At 37.4% G+C, this 18722-nt stretch overlaps 1 protein-coding gene across 2 annotated transcripts; it reads left to right on the forward strand.

Moving 5' to 3' along the window:
• Positions 1–309: 309 nt before the first annotated feature.
• slc39a13 (solute carrier family 39 member 13) lies at positions 310–12350 on the forward strand. Of its 2 annotated transcripts, XM_084108091.1 has the most exons (11): positions 310–408; positions 1365–1542; positions 3205–3561; positions 5364–5471; positions 6282–6415; positions 9089–9214; positions 9405–9494; positions 10112–10162; positions 10344–10476; positions 10839–10938; positions 11053–12350. In XM_084108091.1, exons 3-11 carry the CDS (start codon positions 3213–3215, stop codon positions 11126–11128), a joined length of 1167 nt encoding a protein of 388 aa, XP_083964217.1. In that variant the 5' UTR covers positions 310–408; positions 1365–1542; positions 3205–3212; the 3' UTR covers positions 11129–12350. The 2 variants fall into 2 exon arrangements, with proteins under 2 accessions (XP_083964217.1, XP_083964216.1); XM_084108090.1 differs by lacking the exon at positions 310–408 and having other exon boundaries at positions 1386–1542; positions 3186–3561.
• Positions 12351–18722: the final 6372 nt, after the last annotated feature.

The following is an 18722-nucleotide window of genomic DNA, read 5'->3' on the forward strand; positions in this document are numbered from 1 at the left end:
AGTTGATGATATTGTTAATGTTTTATGAATATATGTGTTGTGTTAAGTGATTCAGCAATGACTGATTATTTGACAAAGTGCAGTGGAAGCCATTTTCTCTTATTTGCACATTTGAAATTAGTTTTATTAGATTTGTCCAACAATTGACGGTGAGGCGGGAATTAGAATTCTTCATTAAAATTGTTTTTATAATTTCTTACTTTCTCCATAAAATTTAAAGACTTTTACAATTTTACAAAAAACATGCTTTTGGAAATAACACAGGGAGATGGCCTGGTAGGCTAAATGTTTGTTCTATCTGTGTTTCAGACAATAGCCTACACCTCAATCAACCGCGCCATCTTGTGGTCAAGATGTGTTCTGCAGAAGAACGAAACTCGGACTGTACATGTTCAGAACAACATGAAGGTGAATAAATGACAGAATTTGACAGAAAAGCATACAATCCTCAGCAACATTAGAGCTAGAAAATGATCTTCACTTTCCATCCATCATTTTTAACTATAAAACCACTGCACCACTCCAACCTTAACTTGTTTAGTTCCCAAACACTAACTCATAATCTCACATTGTTTTTCATGACTGTTCATTAAGGATACTACAAACTATAAAAACATATAATGTGCACTTCATTTGTGCGTTCCTCTTATTGTTACAAATTACCATAATTACTTCAACAATTGTTGTCTGCATTATAACCACAAGTTTAGTCAGACATCTGGAGAGACTCCAGATTTAAAAAAAAATGTGAGATGTCCATAGATGCAAAACTCCCAGAGTGATTGATTAGTCATTAAACAAAATACGTTACAACAATCATCCCATACCTACTCCTAACAACAGAGAACAATACCAAGATGACCTTGAAAAGAAAAGTTCATCAAGACTTTGGAAAGGCCTTGTTTTAAAGTGTATACCAATATAAAAGTACTTCAAATTAAAAGGTGTTTGCTTATGCATATGTGGATATTGTATGTGACAAGATGATGCTGTAGATAGATCGATTCCTAATAGTGGAGAGACATCACCTGGTTTATCATCAAAGCAACATATAGAAAACTGCCATTTGCATCAGTGTGGTTGGTACTGGTATACAGATATTCATATTAAAACATCTGATGTTCCACTGTGGTTGGTACAGCTGTGCTGGGTGTCTGCTGAAGTGAGACACTCTGTGTCCTGAGGCTGTAATACATATCTTAATGAAAACACTTTTCAAGAAATACTCTTAAGATTAACTTAAGAAAGTAAGATACTCTTAAGAAAGTAATAGTTTGTACCCTTTGCCATTATAACTGCTGCGGCTTAAACAATCATCTTCTAGCACGTTCTCCACGTTTGTTGTTGTCTCCTCCTCCGGTTAGTGCGCGAGCGCAGTCTGGAAATGCACTTCCGGTCGGTGAGACGTGGCTGACAGTGGAAAATCTTCCAGCAGAGAAATCGGGAGTCTGCTGGAGTGTTCCAACAGCTCCATCTCTTCTACTCAGCAGTGCCTGGATGGCAGGGTCAACCCGGAGTGAAAACTGTAGGAATTTCAGCAGGGTAAGATAAAACGTTTTTATTTATCGCTGCAAATCTGGTAGGCAGTGATTGTTTTTCAAGACACGCAACTTTGTATCGAGGTAGTTTGCAAGTTCAGTTGCTTTTATCGGAAACAATATTGCAGCAACGTTGGCTTTTGCGAATTTTTGTTCATTGCCAATAAGTATCAGATAAACACTGCTGGTTTTGCATTCGGGCATTCTTTGCTTTTTTTAATTAGTTTAGCAGCGAAACGCTGAAACTTTGCAAACTATAGAGTGAAAACGGTCGGAAAACGGTCTGGAATTTCTCGGGAATCTCACCGCTCCCTGAACTCGTGCACGTCCACACACTGTTCAAGCGTGCTGATCCTGTGTGAATGTTAGCATACTGATTGTACAGCATTTTTGTCCACCCATAACGTGCATTATTGGTGTCATTTACATCGGTTAAAACTTAAATTCATTGTTTTATTTTGTTTTTGTATATAATACATAATAAAGGCCATTTAACTCTTATGTTAAGTTTCAGCATTGTATAAAGATCACCTGCTGGAGACAGCTGAACTAATTTAGCCTCATTATTATTGGGTGATACTGTTGTTAGATACGGTTAGCCTACTGTTGGAAGATATTGTGTTAGGCCTGCCTCTAATATCTATCATGTTTTAATTGTTTCATTTCTATTGCTTATAGATTGTTTCCCTGTGTTGACAGTAAATGTGTGGTGTTTTGTCTGGGTTATGACTCACATGGCCTTGGTCTTTTTGTGTGGTGTCTTCTGTTTACTGTGGGTTTTTTTTTTTTTTTGGGATGTGGATAGAAGTGGAGGCACTTAGTCACCATATCCAGACATTTCAATTTGTAGGTAAAGCCAAAGGGCTAATTCACCATGACTTCCATATTCCAAGTGGCTTTTTAGAATTGCAGTTTTCGAATTATGAATAAAATGTCTTTCATATTTTAAAACATAAATTTTGAATTTTGAAGCTGTGGTTAACAGATTGCTATATAAGAACTACAACAGATGTCACATTTGTAAAGGTATTTGTATCATTTTTATAGGTGCCGTGAGAAAAAAATAAATAAATAATGGTTCTAAAGAGACAAAAAAAAATTGTAATAAAAAATTGCATGCAATGGTAATTTCACAGATTTCACTCAACCGTTCAAAAAGTTTAGGTTCTAGAAGAGTTTTGAAAGCAGTCTCTGATGCTCACCGTGTAATGCATTTAATTGATTAAAATCGAGTAAATTGGAAATAACTTTTCTATTTCATTATATTTCAGAAATTATTCTAATATGCTGATTTTGTGCATTTCTTATCCACAGTGAACAATTGTGCTTGTGCTGCTTTTTGTTTTTGTGGAAACTGTCTTTAAGTTCAAAACAAGAGCATTTATAGTGTGACTGTCACATTTGATCAATTTAATGTGGCCTTGCTGAATAATAGTATTAATTTAATCTTAATCTTACTGACCCCAAACTTTGAACCGTAGTGTATACAGAATAGTACATATTCCTGCTTGTGACGCTCTTGTTAAATTGCAACTCAAAGTTGCTCAAACACTGATATGAAAAAATAACTGTTTATTTCATTCGGGACTAAGAAACCCAGAACCTTATTAAAACTAATCTTTCCACTTCATGAAATTCTGTTTGAAGGCTCCTCTATTCCTTACAGCACCCTACATGTTTCTTCCACGTGCATTGCGGAGGTCTGGGCTGATGAGCGCAGGACCCGAGAGGCCCGTTTGGGCATTTGCTGTGCTGCTCCTTGGCGCCGCCCTACTGGCGTCATCCTTTGACGGGAAGATGATGGCTCAGACCGCTGTGGCCCAGGCAAAGACTGCAGCTGCAGGACCAGGACCATGGAGCATTAAGGACCTTCTAGACATCCAGTACCTGGATGAGCTGTTCTCCGTCGACAACCTAGATGTTTGGTTCTGCTCCCTCTTGGGATCGATTGCCATCGGACTTAGTGGTATCTTTCCGCTTTTAGTGATACCCATTGAAGCTGGAACAACTTTAAAAACTGAGGGTAAGTCACATTTATATGCTTGCGTGCCATTTGTGATCTAGGCCTGTGTATGTAACCAGCTCATTGTAACAACTATTCTAGCATCAGGTTACATACTAACCAGGTTAGGTTGATTGTGTTACAGTTAGAGCTGATCCAGATATTCGCAGCTGTGTCCCGGTGCTGACTATTGGACAGGGATCTGTTTTTGTGTGTCTTTTCTTTGTTCCTTCCTTTAGGTTGAAAAGGTTTTCTTTTCTTGCCCTGCGCAGGTCATCTATAATTTGAGCAGAATGGAAAAAATTATATGACTCTGGTCACACATCAGGCCTAGTGTGACAAACGGACATGTGTTCGTTATTAATACAAACAAGAGAGAATCGGCTTGTAGATTGATGCAGGTCTTCACACAGTTGTCTGGTTAATATAAGGCAAGGCTTTTGTGGCACTTCCTCCTTTTAATTCAAGATCATGTTCTCTGTGGGATTTTTCTCTTTGCTCCTTTTGACCAGTTCCTCAGTCTTTTGTTTTTCGTACCATGTTAAAGTATTTCCCAGCCACTAAATAAGCCACATTTATAATATAAAAATGTTTTAAAGGAGACTAATATGGCATCAAGTCCAATCCTGAAATGAATCTGTAAAAAGCAGTGTTTATTTAATTTTTGTTTGTGTGTTATTTGTTTTATTTTATTTGAAATAATACAGGTTCATCCTGCTTATACTACAGTTCCCTGTTAGTTAGCTGACAATGTGTAAGCAAAGCTAAAATATTTCATAGCTTACTCAGTTACTCATGGAAGCTTGTTTCCACCACAGAATAAACCATTTTAAAAGATAATTCTTTTTATCTCACAGTTGCTAGTTTACATCTTGCAATTCTGACTTTTCTCAGAATTGTGAGAGATAAATTCTCTATTGCGAGTTATAATAAAGTCCAATTCTGACTTTTTAATCGCAATTACGAGTTTATATCTCGTGATTATGACTTTATAACTTGCAATTGCGAGTTTACATCTCTTGATTCTGAGAAAAAAAGTCTGAATTTTCCACTGTATTCATTATATGATATAAATGCAGAGACCTTATCAAACCGACACTGAGAAAAATGTTGTGTGAACATGCTTGACCTTAAAGAATTTGTTGAGCAATCACATCTTCAGCTACACCTGTCATGGCTTGTCCTAATAATTCTTGATGTAGTGGTCGTTCAAGAGAAGAGCTAACAGAACCATAATAGGAAATGCAAAAAAGTGTGCTGCACAGTAACATTATATGGTGAACAGGTTGGTCTCTAAAGACCTTTGCCGAGGGCACTGCTGCAGTGAAACTTTTGTCTGTGATGATATCAGTCATGCAGAAATAGATCAGAGTCTGGCAGTGGATCCCACTCAGGAAGTAGACCGGCTTAAGAGAAGGTCTGTTCTGACCTACCAGTGTAGGGTGTAGTGGGCAGGACAGTAGAGGTTTAGATGGAATTATAAGCAATTTAGGTGTGTCCTGTTACTGTACCACAGAGACTCACCACATGATTCTCAAAGCAGTGGTGAATAATGGTGTTAGATATTTTAGGCCTGTTATATTCCCACACTTTAGGGTTGCAAAACTATCTTATTACAGCTTTGCAGCTTCAAAACCTAAACTGAATGGAAAAACAAAATAATTGTTAAAGATATGTAAGAATTTGTAGAATGATTGTGTTTCTTCATCTGCCATCTGCTATGTGTGAAGGATTTGCTCAGTTTTTTTAACACAGCAAGATGCACATCAAGCATTTCTTGTCATGGTTATGAAGTGGCGCTGATGCTTTCACACTGATTGCAGCTGGGTGTCAGAAGCTGAAGAAGCTGCTGAGTTTTGCCATTGGTGGTCTCCTAGGAGACGTGTTTCTCCACCTCCTTCCTGAAGCCTGGGCTTACACTTCCAGTCCTGGTGAGAAATCTCACATTATATATAACATTTGCTGTTGTTCATGCATTAATCATCATCTGTGTGCTCTTTTTCTTTCACAGTCTTTGGATTGGGAATCTCTTAGGGAACTATGCATTTTTAACATTTTACCATCAATAGTCTAGTCCAGTAATTGACCCTTCACTAAACCCCGTCCCCTTGGTAACTCTGGCTCAGTCTCTTATATTCACTTTGGTACTGGAATCGATATGAAAAAAAAAATGGCTCACACAGTCCAATTCACCGTTTCCATCGACATTAAAAATAGAAACACACAGAACTTCAATAAACTAGATATAGTATTCAATAAATAGATAAGACCAAAAGCTTGTCATATATTTTGAATAAAGGCAGGATTGGTCCACTCCATATACAGTAGCCTGCAGTTTTTAAGGCAGAGCCATTGATTTTCTTTGTTGTTTTTTAGTGTTGACAGTATACTTTTATAGAATAATATAATTAATCATTTGAATTATTTACTTTTATATTTTCATTTTATTTAAATTATAGTTTACATACAATTTTATAGTTTTATATATGTTAGATTTAATATATATATATTTTTTCTTTATTTTTTCTTTCATTTTTTAGTAATGTTAATACTTAAACGTATTAACTTAAGTTTACGTTTTTCATCTGTTTATTTATTTTTATTTTTCAATTACTTAAATGCTTTTTAATAGTTTTAGTTAATAGATGAAGCTTAGTGAAGTTTAATTTTTTATTCTTAGATTTATATAGAAAAGGAACATTTCTCTTTCTCTCCCCTTTTTGTGTGTATATGCTGGATAGATGGGTCCCACAGACACTATCGTACGCAGGGTTTGTGGGTGATAGGGGGTCTGCTGTCTTTTCTGATCTTGGAGAAGATGTTCCCTGATGAAGACAGTGATCCAGAGAGCAGAGCTACCTGCCAAAACGCCAAAGTAAGTTACATGTGCTTTTGCCCTGTCACTTCATTTCCTCACCTGCCGTTTTTAACTATTTAACAACCTTTTAGCCAATAATGTAGTTCCATGCATGTTATATGGCAATAGTTTATACACTACATATTCCAGCACTTTGAATCAGTTTAATTGATAAAGTGGAACATTGCGATTCTGAACCTCATGGGGGAGCCAAAAGAACGATGGTGGAGTTATGCACTCAACAGAATCACATACATTTATTATGCATCCACTCAAACTCCACCAAGCATCATGTAGTAAACAATCAGAATGCAGTTGGAATATTTATAAATCTGTTTTATTTTATTTTATTTTATTTTATTTCTTAATTTTTTCCCGTTATTTAACTACAAAAGTCAAAGGTACAACTATTAAAAAAAAATTATACGGGCACATTTTCCTTTTGAGGACTGGCTAAAAAATGAGTCATAGTTTGTTGTGTCTGCTTTCTTCCTGTTTTGTTAACAATGTCCCAAGTGTCATAAATATTTATAGAACATAATTGTTTTATCTTTGAGTCTCTGGGAAAAGCTTGACAGGCTTTGAATGTTTGGGCAAACCTGAGTCTGAGCTTCTCTCTTGTTCATTTCAGCTCTTAATGCCAACTGCTATTAGCTTTTACCAGACTTATATAAATAATTGTTTAAACATGTTATTAAGATTAAAATGTTTTGGTGAGCACACATAGGGAAGGAATAGTACTGACGGAATAATTAATGCTATAGACCTTATGCACCAGAGAAACAAGCGCGCAGCCATCTTTAAAATATTGTCTTTGAACTTCCGTTTTTGCGGTCGCTTTGTAGATCTCTGGCATTGCTGTCCAGGAGTAATTAGCTTTTGAAGTGGATTTACTTAATGTAAAGTTAACGAAAGTTATCATGAGGATTGTAATGTTTAAAACACATGTCTTAACAAATGTCAATAAACCGGGAAGATTTTAAAACGAGCTGTTCATTCATAACAGATATTCAAAATCCCAATTCATGTCCTATTCAGATACCAACAGGACCATTCCTGGCATTCAAGAGGAACCCAAACCTCTTTATTCTGGGCTCGTTTCAGTATATTGCATCAGTGCCAGTTAAACACACACACACACACACACACAAGTTTTCACTTTGCGAGCTCCACCCCAAGGGAGATAACAACTTAAGGCCTTAAAATATTTGCTCTTAGATGCTTCCTAAGACAAATGAATAACATATTTGTTCTGCTTACTTTCAATTGTAGACATGGCATGGCTTGCTTTGTCAACAAATAAACACCCATTTACAAATAAAGTTATAGTGTCTATCTTTACACCTCCATGTTTGTTTCTTTTAGTCTGGTTCCTTTTTCTAATTTTGTGGATTTTGGTTTGGTGGCAGGGCTGCACAATTGAAGCTTTGTGCACTGCATGTGCGACAAGAGAAATGTGCTTGGATGGATCTACTCTCGCTTTTTTTAGAGGGAGTCTTGGGTGCCTTGGTCACTCAAATCACACAAAACAGAGGAGCTTGCAGTGCCTGTGATGTAGATGTCCATTTTTCACCCACTCTCTGCCTGCCCTTCTAATTATAACTTTTAATTTGACTTGGATTATGACTTTTATCTGTTTGTAAATGTCTACGTTTGAGTCTTCTCTCTAGCTTGCGGGAGACCTATGAGTTTGATTGATAGCCTCTGCTCTGTTTAGGTAGCTATAAATAGTGTCTAGCAGGAAGCAGCTGCCACCAGCATTCCATCAGCAGACAGACGGGCCACAGAAGTCTGCCACGGTGCACAGAAACCACAGCTGAGAGGCTAGAACAGGGGGGAAACGTCATCTTCTGTTATTACATTCTGAAAGGCTCGTTGCTGTAGAGACCGATTCTTTTCTCACAGTCAGCTTTTGCCAGCCAGCCCAGATGTGGAAAGAATTGACAACTGAAATACTTAAATATTTAGGCTTTGAGTGTGAGCTAATGTTTGGTTGAAATGGAGCTAAACTGAGTGTTATCAGTCTGCTGAGGATTTAGTCTGTTTAATTTGAGAATTAAAGGATTACTTGTAGTCATTTACAGCTTATTATCTATGTACAGAGTGCTGTGCATTCCCACAGACAAGTTCGATATTTTCCTCAGGTGATAAAAATGAATGGAAAATGTTTATAGCAGTGTCCTTGTAATGGAGCAGACAAACAGGCAGCAGTGGGAGTAAAATTGTTGAAGAAAAAGTTTCTTTTTTTTTTTTGATACAAGTCTCTTATGTTTGCCAAGGCTGATTTGATGAAAATACAGTAAAAAGAGTAATATTGTGAAATCTATTTTAAAATGTAATTTATTCCTATGATGGTAAAGCTGAATTTTCAGCATCATTACTCCAGGCTTTACTTCAGTTATCACATGATCATTCAGAAATCATTCTAATATGCTGATTTCCTGCTCAAGAAACATTTCTTATCAATGTTGAAAGCAGTTGTGCTGCGTAATTTTTTTGTGTAAAATGTCACTGTAACTTTTGATCAATTTAATACATCCATGCTGAATATAAGTATTGATTTCTGTTGAATGGTTTTTAAATCCCAGGTTTATTTGAAGGTGGGGAAATTGTCTTTTTGCTCTTGAATGCTGTGAAACGATGATCCCAGATTAGAATGGCTTATTGTGGCGTTTTCTCTCCCCATATTAGTCTTCAACAGATACGAGCAGCGAGGTCTCTGTGTCCCCACAAACAAATGGCATCTGCTCAAACAACAACTCCGACTCCAAGCCAAAGACTGACATCAGCCCTTACACAGAGCCAGAGAAAATAAAGGTAAGATGCACACACTAATCATGCCTTGTGCACAATAAAAGGTCTAAGTGGTCATTATATTATTATTATAGACAAGTACATCTAAATCTGGGACTGTTTCCTTCTAACCAATCATACAGCATTTGAAAAGTCTCATCTATTATCTTTCTCTTCCATTTACTGTATATGCAATGTTTCTTTATTTCTTCAGACAAGTGGTTATCTAAACCTTCTTGCTAACTGCATTGATAACTTCACTCATGGGCTGGCAGTGGCAGGAAGCTTCTTAGTAAGCCGAAAGGTAAGAGCAAACAGACCAATTCCATATAAAAGTGATTCGGCAGTACTTATATTTATACAGTAACTGAATCTATTTATATAACATAGTATGCTTTGGCCACTTTTAAGCATTTTAAAACTTCTATTTTAAAGCATTTAAGGGTTCTCCCATGATTCTTTTGGACCATTGCAAACCGTGAGATAGTGATGTTTATGTGATGTGTGGTAATATTTATAGTGCAGCAGTATTTATATGGCTTATGTGAAGTTGAAGTCCAGGTGGAGAAGCATAAGGCTCCCAGCATGCGTGGGGAGGGAGTTTCAGAGGAAATGGACTTGGTGCAACATACTTGCACATAAAAACACACTTTTACACATTTTCTCACTGGCCTGGACATACATATTTGGCTGCATAAATGCAAGGCAGAGTACTGATGGAAAACTGCCATTTTACGGTTTTCTCTACCTCCCCCATAGCCTCTGTTGACATTTCAGTTAAACATATGTGCCAAATTACGAAACAGAATATGGCTTCACTGCCCTGCCATGATTCTATTAGAAAACAAGGGCTTGGCTTACTAAATAATAATTCGTTTATTCTGAGAACTTTACAATGTCTTACTTTACCTCTCCTAACAGGTTGGTTTCTTAACAACGTTCGCTATTTTGCTTCATGAGATCCCTCATGAGGTACGCATCTCAATATCTTGAGTCTCTCGAGTTTCAGCCATGTAATTATTATAAGGAAGCAATGCATTTCATTTTTAGCTGATCGATAATAATTTATAGTCATTCCAACAGTTACTGTACATGAATTGTCCCAGTACTTACCAGTTTCTGTTGCTGTACATTCATTTGTCTTGATGGAAAGGTGGGCGATTTTGCCATTTTGCTGCGAGCAGGCTTTGACCGTTGGAAAGCCACCCGTATGCAGCTCTCTACAGCATTAGGAGGAGTCCTGGGGGCGTGTTTTGCTCTTTGCTCCCAATCACATCATGGGGCAGGTGAGACATCTCGTAGTCTCAGACTATACATTATATGCATTACCATTCAAAAGTTTGGGGTCAATTAGAGGCTTTTTTTTCTTTTCTTTTTTTATTACATCTTATTGAAAAATCTTACCTAGCCCAAACTTTTGGATGGTAGTGGATCATCTTTCTTCTTATGTCAGTGTTTGTTCCCATTCCTAACATGATTTTTAGCAGCTACTGATGCTTAATAAATAATCATTGTCTTTGTTTGGGTTTTCCACAAAATAAACATTTGTTCATCCCATTCTGGACTTTATATGTGGGTCAGTGTGCTTAATATAAGATCCTTATCAAACATTATTCAGTGTTGATTCTGCTCATTTGCATCTTTATAGAGAATGCCACTGCCTGGATCCTACCCTTCACCTCAGGTGGCTTTATCTACATCGCCTTGGTCAATGTGGTACCTGATCTGCTAGAGGAGACCAACCCTAGGTAAGGTCCACGTCCACCTTTTTTTTTAACCTCCCACATGTAAAATTCCTCTCATACTTCACATATTAAATGACTGAATGTCCATGTCCATGACCATGTCCCCTGTTCCCACAGGAACTCCTTTCTGCAGGTTCTGCTGTTGTTTTGTGGGATTGCAGTCATGGCTCTTCTCTCAGTCGTCATGGACTAGCCACAGGCGAGCACTGCTTTTTTCAAGGGACGTTTAGAGTGTCACCTAGCATGGACTTATGGACTATTCACTTCACTGTTTCAGCTTTAAATAATTTACACATTTTTGTCACCCCAAAGACCGTGTGAGGAAAGACCAAATAAAGAAACAGCCTTGACAATCAGGTGTGATTTTAGCCTTATCTTTCAAACACCGGGAACCATCTGTGTCCAGATTAAATTTAGACTTGACTCATGATGCCTTATAGGCACCAGCTGAAACTGAAGGGAAATACAGGTTTGTGCAAACGGTGCTCAGAATAAACAGTAGTTGTTTTGGTTCAAATACCAAATATCAAATAACTAAGCTGCTTCTATTTTGCAGTCTTGTTCATAATCATGTTCCAGCCTGGTGTCAACGACTTATGCTCAGTAAGAAGAACCTGTTACTTTCCATTGTCAGTAGGTTTCATCACTGTGATTTGCTTTATTTGTAAGTCAACATACTGCACGTGCAGTTTCACAACAGGTCAACACATTCTTTAATAAGAAACAGTGTACAGGCACATACACTTACATAATCCAATTTTTGATGGTCATCATCATTTCTTTTTTAAAAAGCTAATATTGCTTCACTTTTATCAATTATTCTGTGGAAGTTAAATCTATTAAAGCTCATTTCACACTTCATTTGCTCAAGATATCCACGCTTTGCATGAGTACATATTCCTCTTGCACATACATCATTGAACACACTCCTTCTGTCAAACACTTTTGAAAATACTCAACAGGCCTTATTTTCTTGCAGTATTTACTCTTGTTATTGATTATATCCTGATAGCCACTACATTGCTGCATTTTCATTTTAATTCTCTGATTTTCTGTTCGCTGTGGTCCTGGCATTGCGATTCAGAGTTTTGAGTGATTTAGTCTAGAGGGTTGACAGATTCATAAGCAGACAGTTCTTTTACTCGAATGACTTGGTGCCATTTCATACATTTCGATCAAATTTTAATGACGATAATGAAATAGTTGATAAATGGATTGTCTGTTTTGCCAGTTTTGTACATGGAATGCATCACTTGGCAGGTCAGAACGGTCTTTGCCAAAATGTAAATATTTGAAAAGAGATTATATATATTTATTCTATTAACAATGTCATGTTGAAAGAAAAATGTATAACTTTTAAGACTTGTCCTCCCATTGTATAGTTGAAATAAAGATATGTTACTGTTTGATTTAAACCTGTTGTTGTGGCTGTTTTTTTGTTTTTAATGATTGAACTATGTGCAGCTTTCACTTGTAGAATCACCACTGCAATCCAGCACTGTAGAAACTCTTTAGAAATGTATTTGGTAGTTCAGCTGACCGTTAAAATCTCAATCATTTGCTAACCTTCTTACCAAATGCCTATTCAGTTTAAGACTTAAGACTTAATAATGGATGATTGAAATTTCTAATAACTCGTATTCACACTAAAAATTTTAAAAATGTTATTGTGTCAATTAAAGGGATAGCTCACCAAAAAAAAGAAACATTTCAGGACCATGTTTTAATCAACATTTAACATTAACTGCCTTTTCTATTTTAGGTTTTTCTAAATTGCTAACAGGTTTGTGATTATTATTTTTTTATTTTATTTTTTTAGATGCAGAACAATTCTCTATTGCTTCATGTACTGTCTGTGGTAAATATCCACCAATTGAATTGATGCATGTTGAGTGAGAGTGTCTTTCCTGCATCAAAACGGGTCTTTTCTATTGTATTAGCGTTAATGGATCCTAAATGACATTTAGCAGTTCTGGTTTGCATATCAGAACGACTTTTCAGGATTATGCAGTACCTTCCGGAAGATGCATTTAATCGTGAGGGCGCATAGGTTTCTCATGACCTGCTGAATTAACAGCTATACCTCTTGGCTGTTATGCCCCCCATGTGGAGGAACTATTTTTCCTAATGACTCTTATGAGATGGCTACCCTTACTATTATGGATCCCCTACCACATTTAACCGTTAGCAAGCTATACCCATCCATGAGCTTTGACTTTTCACTACTGTTCTATGCTGATGCAGTTTGGCTTGACAACTGTGTGGAGTTTATTTGCACATCTTTGGAGTCTATTTTGTCTTTGCATTTTTCAATGTGAGATGTCAAACAAATGGCTCGAATTGCCTGCCACTCCAAGTCCTGTATGTTCAAAGTAGTAGTTCTGCAACGGTGTCGGATATGCCAAGATGCGTGCCACAAGCACATTTTCCTGCACAGTCTGGGTCTGAAATGTCATATGGGAATCAGGGGGTGGTATTGATTTTGTGTTCACACTTGTCCTATTTCAACACAGTCTGTTTGGCAAGGGACCGTTGCCATAACGACTAGCCTGTGGGTTGTCTTCCTTTGTCATCTGCCCTGACAGAGCCCAGTGTGTGGGAAACTGCCTGGAACTTTGGACAATGAGGTGCCACTTTATTTAATTTAATTTTTTCGAAAGCCTTTATGCCTTGTCCTTCAAAACGGCTTCCGATGGGCACCTAAAACGTGGCTGCTTGTACTAACATGATTTATTCTCCTGTATCTTGACCTGAACCTCCCACGCTTCTGAAACTCCTCTCTGTGGGCAGCCTCCATGGATGACAGGTGGCAAGTTAGTGCTGCTGTAGTTCACACCAAGTATATTAATAAAAGATTTGAGTATACCTGATCATGTTGAAAATTGGGAGAAAGAGAGGAGCAGGGAAGTAAAATAATGCTGACATAACAAGAGTGGGGGAGAAACTAGAAGAAAAAAAAGTCTTGAAAGGAGTCAAAGGAAAGGACAGATGCAAAAGTTAGACAGTAAAACATTTCACACACTGTATGTGATGTGTAAGGCCAATTGTGCATCATATTTGATATTTCAGGCTAAATACGTGTTTTAATATAGCACAATAACACACATACTTTCTCAGGTCTCATAAAATGGGTTAGATTTGTAGGCCTACAGTTTTTTTTTTTTTTTTTTTACTGCTGCTGGGAATGTTTCCGAAGACGAAGTCTACCATACGTGGGCAGGACACAGTGCTGCATTCTGAGAGTTTCCCTTGAGCAGTTTTCTGTTCAGGGTTTGTTTACTTTCTCAGTGTGCTAATATTTCAATTTATTCCAGCAAATCCAAATGACAAGGATTTTCTTTTCCCTGTTTGGTGATATTTAACTCTGAGAAGCAAAATTGTGTGTCTCACTAATCTAAAAAAAAAAAAAAAAAAAAAAGGCATTAGGCATTAGTTCTTAAGATATTAAGTTATAAATGTTTTATCTTTCAACAAGATGCCTTTTTGTCTATAATAATGTGTTTTAAAAAATGTGTGAGATGTGTGACCCCACACAAAAACATTGCTGAAATGTATGTATGTATGTATGTATATGTATGTATGTGTATATATGAAGAGTTCAGATGCAAAAGCCTCTAAGTGCCATCTGAAATTTTCTTCTAGAATGGTCATTTTTATCAAGCTTGTACATTTAAGTTCAGTAATTTCACTTAAATGGCAATGAAAATTACCTATTAATTGTCATTTAAGTGAAATTACTGAACTTAAATGTACGAGCTTGATAAAAATGACCATTCTAGAAGAAAATTTCAGATGGCACTTAGAGGCTTTTGCATCTGAACTCTTCATATATATATATATATATATATATGTATATGTATGTGTATGTGTATATGTATACATATGTACTGTATATATATGTATTATATGTGTGGTGTGTGTGTTATATACAGTGAGGAAAATAAGTATTTGAACACCCTGCTATTTTGCAAGTTCTCCCACTTGGAAATCATGGAGGGGTCTGAAATTGTCATCGTAGGTGCATGTCCACTGTGAGAGACATGATCTAAAAAAAAAAATCCAGAAATCACAATATATGATTTTTTAACTATTTATTTGTATGATACAGCTGCAAATAAGTATTTGAACACCTGTCTATCAGCTAGAATTCTGACCCTCAAAGACCTGTTAGTCTGCCTTTAAAATGTCCACCTCCACTCCATTTATTATCCTAAATTAGATGCACCTGTTTGAGGTCGTTAGCTGCATAAAGACACCTGTCCACCCCATACAATCAGTAAGAATCCAACTACTAACATGGCCAAGACCAAAGAGCTGTCCAAAGACACTAGAGACAAAATTGTACACCTCCACAAGGCTGGAAAGGGCTACGGGGAAATTGCCAAGCAGCTTGAAAAAAGGTCCACTGTTGGAGCAATCATTAGAAAATGGAAGAAGCTAAACATGACTGTCAATCTCCCTCGGACTGGGGCTCCATGCAAGATCTCACCTCGTGGGGTCTCAATGATCCTAAGAAAGGTGAGAAATCAGCCCAGAACTACACGGGAGGAGCTGGTAAATGACCTGAAAAGAGCTGGGACCACCGTTTCCAAGGTTACTGTTGGTAATACACTAAGACATCATGGTTTGAAATCATGCATGGCACGGAAGGTTCCCCTGCTTAAACCAGCACATGTCAAGGCCCGTCTTAAGTTTGCCAATGACCATTTGGATGATCCAGAGGAGTCATGGGAGAAAGTCATGTGGTCAGATGAGACCAAAATAGAACTTTTTGGTCATAATTCCACTAAACGTGTTTGGAGGAAGAAGAATGATGAGTACCATCCCAAGAACACCATCCCTACTGTGAAGCATGGGGGTGGTAGCATCATGCTTTGGGGGTGTTTTTCTGCACATGGGACAGGGCGACTGCACTGTATTAAGGAGAGGATGACCGGGGCCATGTAATGCGAGATTTTGGGAACAACCTCCTTCCCTCAGTTAGAGCATTGAAGATGGGTCGAGGCTGGGTCTTCCAACATGACAATGACCCGAAGCACATAGCCAGGATAACCAAGGAGTGGCTCTGTAAGAAGCATATCAAGGTTCTGGCGTGGCCTAGCCAGTCTCCAGACCTAAACCCAATAGAGAATCTTTGGAGGGAGCTCAAACTCCGTGTTTCTCAGCAACAGCCCAGAAACCTGACTGATCTAGAGAAGATCTGTGTGGAGGAGTGGGCCAAAATCCCTCCTGCAGTGTGTGCAAACCTGGTGAAAAACTACAGGAAACGTTTGACCTCTGTAATTGCAAACAAAGGCTACTGTACCAAATATTAACATTGATTTTCTCAGGTGTTCAAATACTTATTTGCAGCTGTATCATACAAATAAATAGTTAAAAAATCATACATTGTGATTTCTGGATTTTTTTTTTTTAGATTATGTCTCTCACAGTGGACATGCACCTACGATGACAATTTCAGACCCCTCCATGATTTCTAAGTGGGAGAACTTGCAAAATAGCAGGGTGTTCAAATACTTATTTTCTTCACTGTATATATATATATATATATATATATATATATATATATATATATATATATATGTATATATGTATATGTGTGTGTGTGTGTGTGTGTGTGTGTATATATGTATATGTATGTATATATGTGTATACACTCACCTAAAGGATTATTAGGAACACCTGTTCAATTTCTCATTAATGCAATTATCTAATCAACCAATCACATGGCAGTTGCTTCAATGCATTTAGGGCTGTGGTCCTGGTCAAGACAATCTCCTGAACTCCAAACTGAATGTCAGAATGGGAAAGAAAAGTGATTTAAGCAATTTTGAGCGTGGCATGGTTGTTGGTGCCAGACGGGCCGGTCTGAGTATTTCACAATCTGCTCAGTTACTGGGATTTTCACGCACAACCATTTCTAGGGTTTACAAAGAATGGTGTGAAAAGGGAAAAACATCCAGTATGCGGCAGTCCTGTGGGCGAAAATGCCTTGTTGATGCTAGAGGTCAGAGGAGAATGGGCCGACTGATTCAAGCTGATAGAAGAGCAACTTTGACTGAAATAACCACTCATTACAACCGAGGTATGCAGCAAAGCATTTGTGAAGCCACAACACGCACAACCTTGAGGCGGATGGGCTACAACAGCAGAAGACCCCACCGGGTACCACTCATCTCCACTACAAATAGGAAAAAGAGGCTACAATTTGCACAAGCTCACCAAAATTGGACATTTGAAGACTGGAAAAATGTTGCCTGGTCTGATGAGTCTCGATTTCTGTTGAGACATTCAGATGGTAGAGTCAGAATTTGGCGTAAACAGAATGAGAACATGGATCCATCATGCCTTGTTACCACTGTGCAGGCTGGTGGTGGTGGTGTAATGGTGTTGGGGATTTTTTCTTGGCACACTTTAGGCCCCTTAGTGCCAATTGGGCATCGTTTAAATGCCACGGCCTACCTGAGCATTGTTTCTGACCATGTCCATCCCTTTATGACCACCATGTACCCATCCTCTGATGGCTACTTCCAGCAGGATAATGCACCATGTCACAAAGCTCGAATCATTTCAAATTGGTTTCTTGAACATGACAATGAGTTCACTGTACTAAAATGGCCCCCACAGTCACCAGATCTCAACCCAATAGAGCATCTTTGGGATGTGGTGGAACGGGAGCTTCGTGCCCTGGATGTGCATCCCACAAATCTCCATCAACTGCAAGATGCTATCCTATCAATATGGGCCAACATTTCTAAAGAATGCTTTCAGCACCTTGTTGAATCAATGCCACGTAGAATTAAGGTAGTTCTGAAGGCGAAAGGGGGTCAAACACAGTATTAGTATGGTGTTCCTAATAATCCTTTAAGTGAGTGTATGTATATGCGTGTGTGTGTGTGTATATATATATATATATAATATGTGTGTATATATGTGTATATAACTAACCCTTTAAGGACTGTTCCACAGGTGCATGTTTAATAATTGTGGATGGTTCATTTGAACGATCATGAAAAACATTGTTTAAAGTTTAAACCCTTTATAATAAAGGTCTGTACAGCTTCCTTGGATTTTACAAAATTATCTTTAAAATACAGTGTCCTGAAAAATGGACATTTATACTGTATATGCAATTTTTTAAATCATTTTTACAGTAAATAACTGATGCATTTAAGAGGCTATAGATGTTCACTTTTTATAGCCTACTGTAAAACATAGTTGTTTAATGAAAAAGGCATCCATTGGAATGCCCCAATAATTAGTAATTAGTAATTAGTAAACATCAAGGAGAGCAAGAGAGCTAAAAAATGATACAGTACAGTCTTGAAGAAATGTGAACCTGGACCACAAAACCAGTCACATGGGTAAATTTTTTGAAATTGAGATTTATACATCACCTGAAAGCTGTTAAGATAGGACAATATTTGGCCGAGATACAACTATTTGAAAATCTGGAATGTGAGGGTGCCAAAAAAAGAAAAGAAAAACGAAATATTGAGAAAAGTCGCCTTTAAAGTTGTTTATTTATGTTCGCGATTGTGCTGCATTCACTCACAAAAATAAATGTTTTATATATTTACGGTAGGAAATGTACAAAATATCTTAATGGCTGGTCTTTACTTAATATCCTATTGATGTTTGGCATAAAAAAAAATATAAAAAAAAGATAATTCTGACCCATACAATGTATTGTTGGCTTTTGCCACAAATATACCCGTGCTACTTGTGACTGGTTTTGTAATCATTGAACAGCTGCTTACATCTGTAATGCTGTGCTGGAGTTTGTA

Source organism: Abramis brama (genome assembly GCF_963993115.1).
Source record: "Abramis brama genome assembly, chromosome: 3".
Lineage (NCBI taxonomy): Eukaryota > Metazoa > Chordata > Actinopteri > Cypriniformes > Leuciscidae > Abramis > Abramis brama.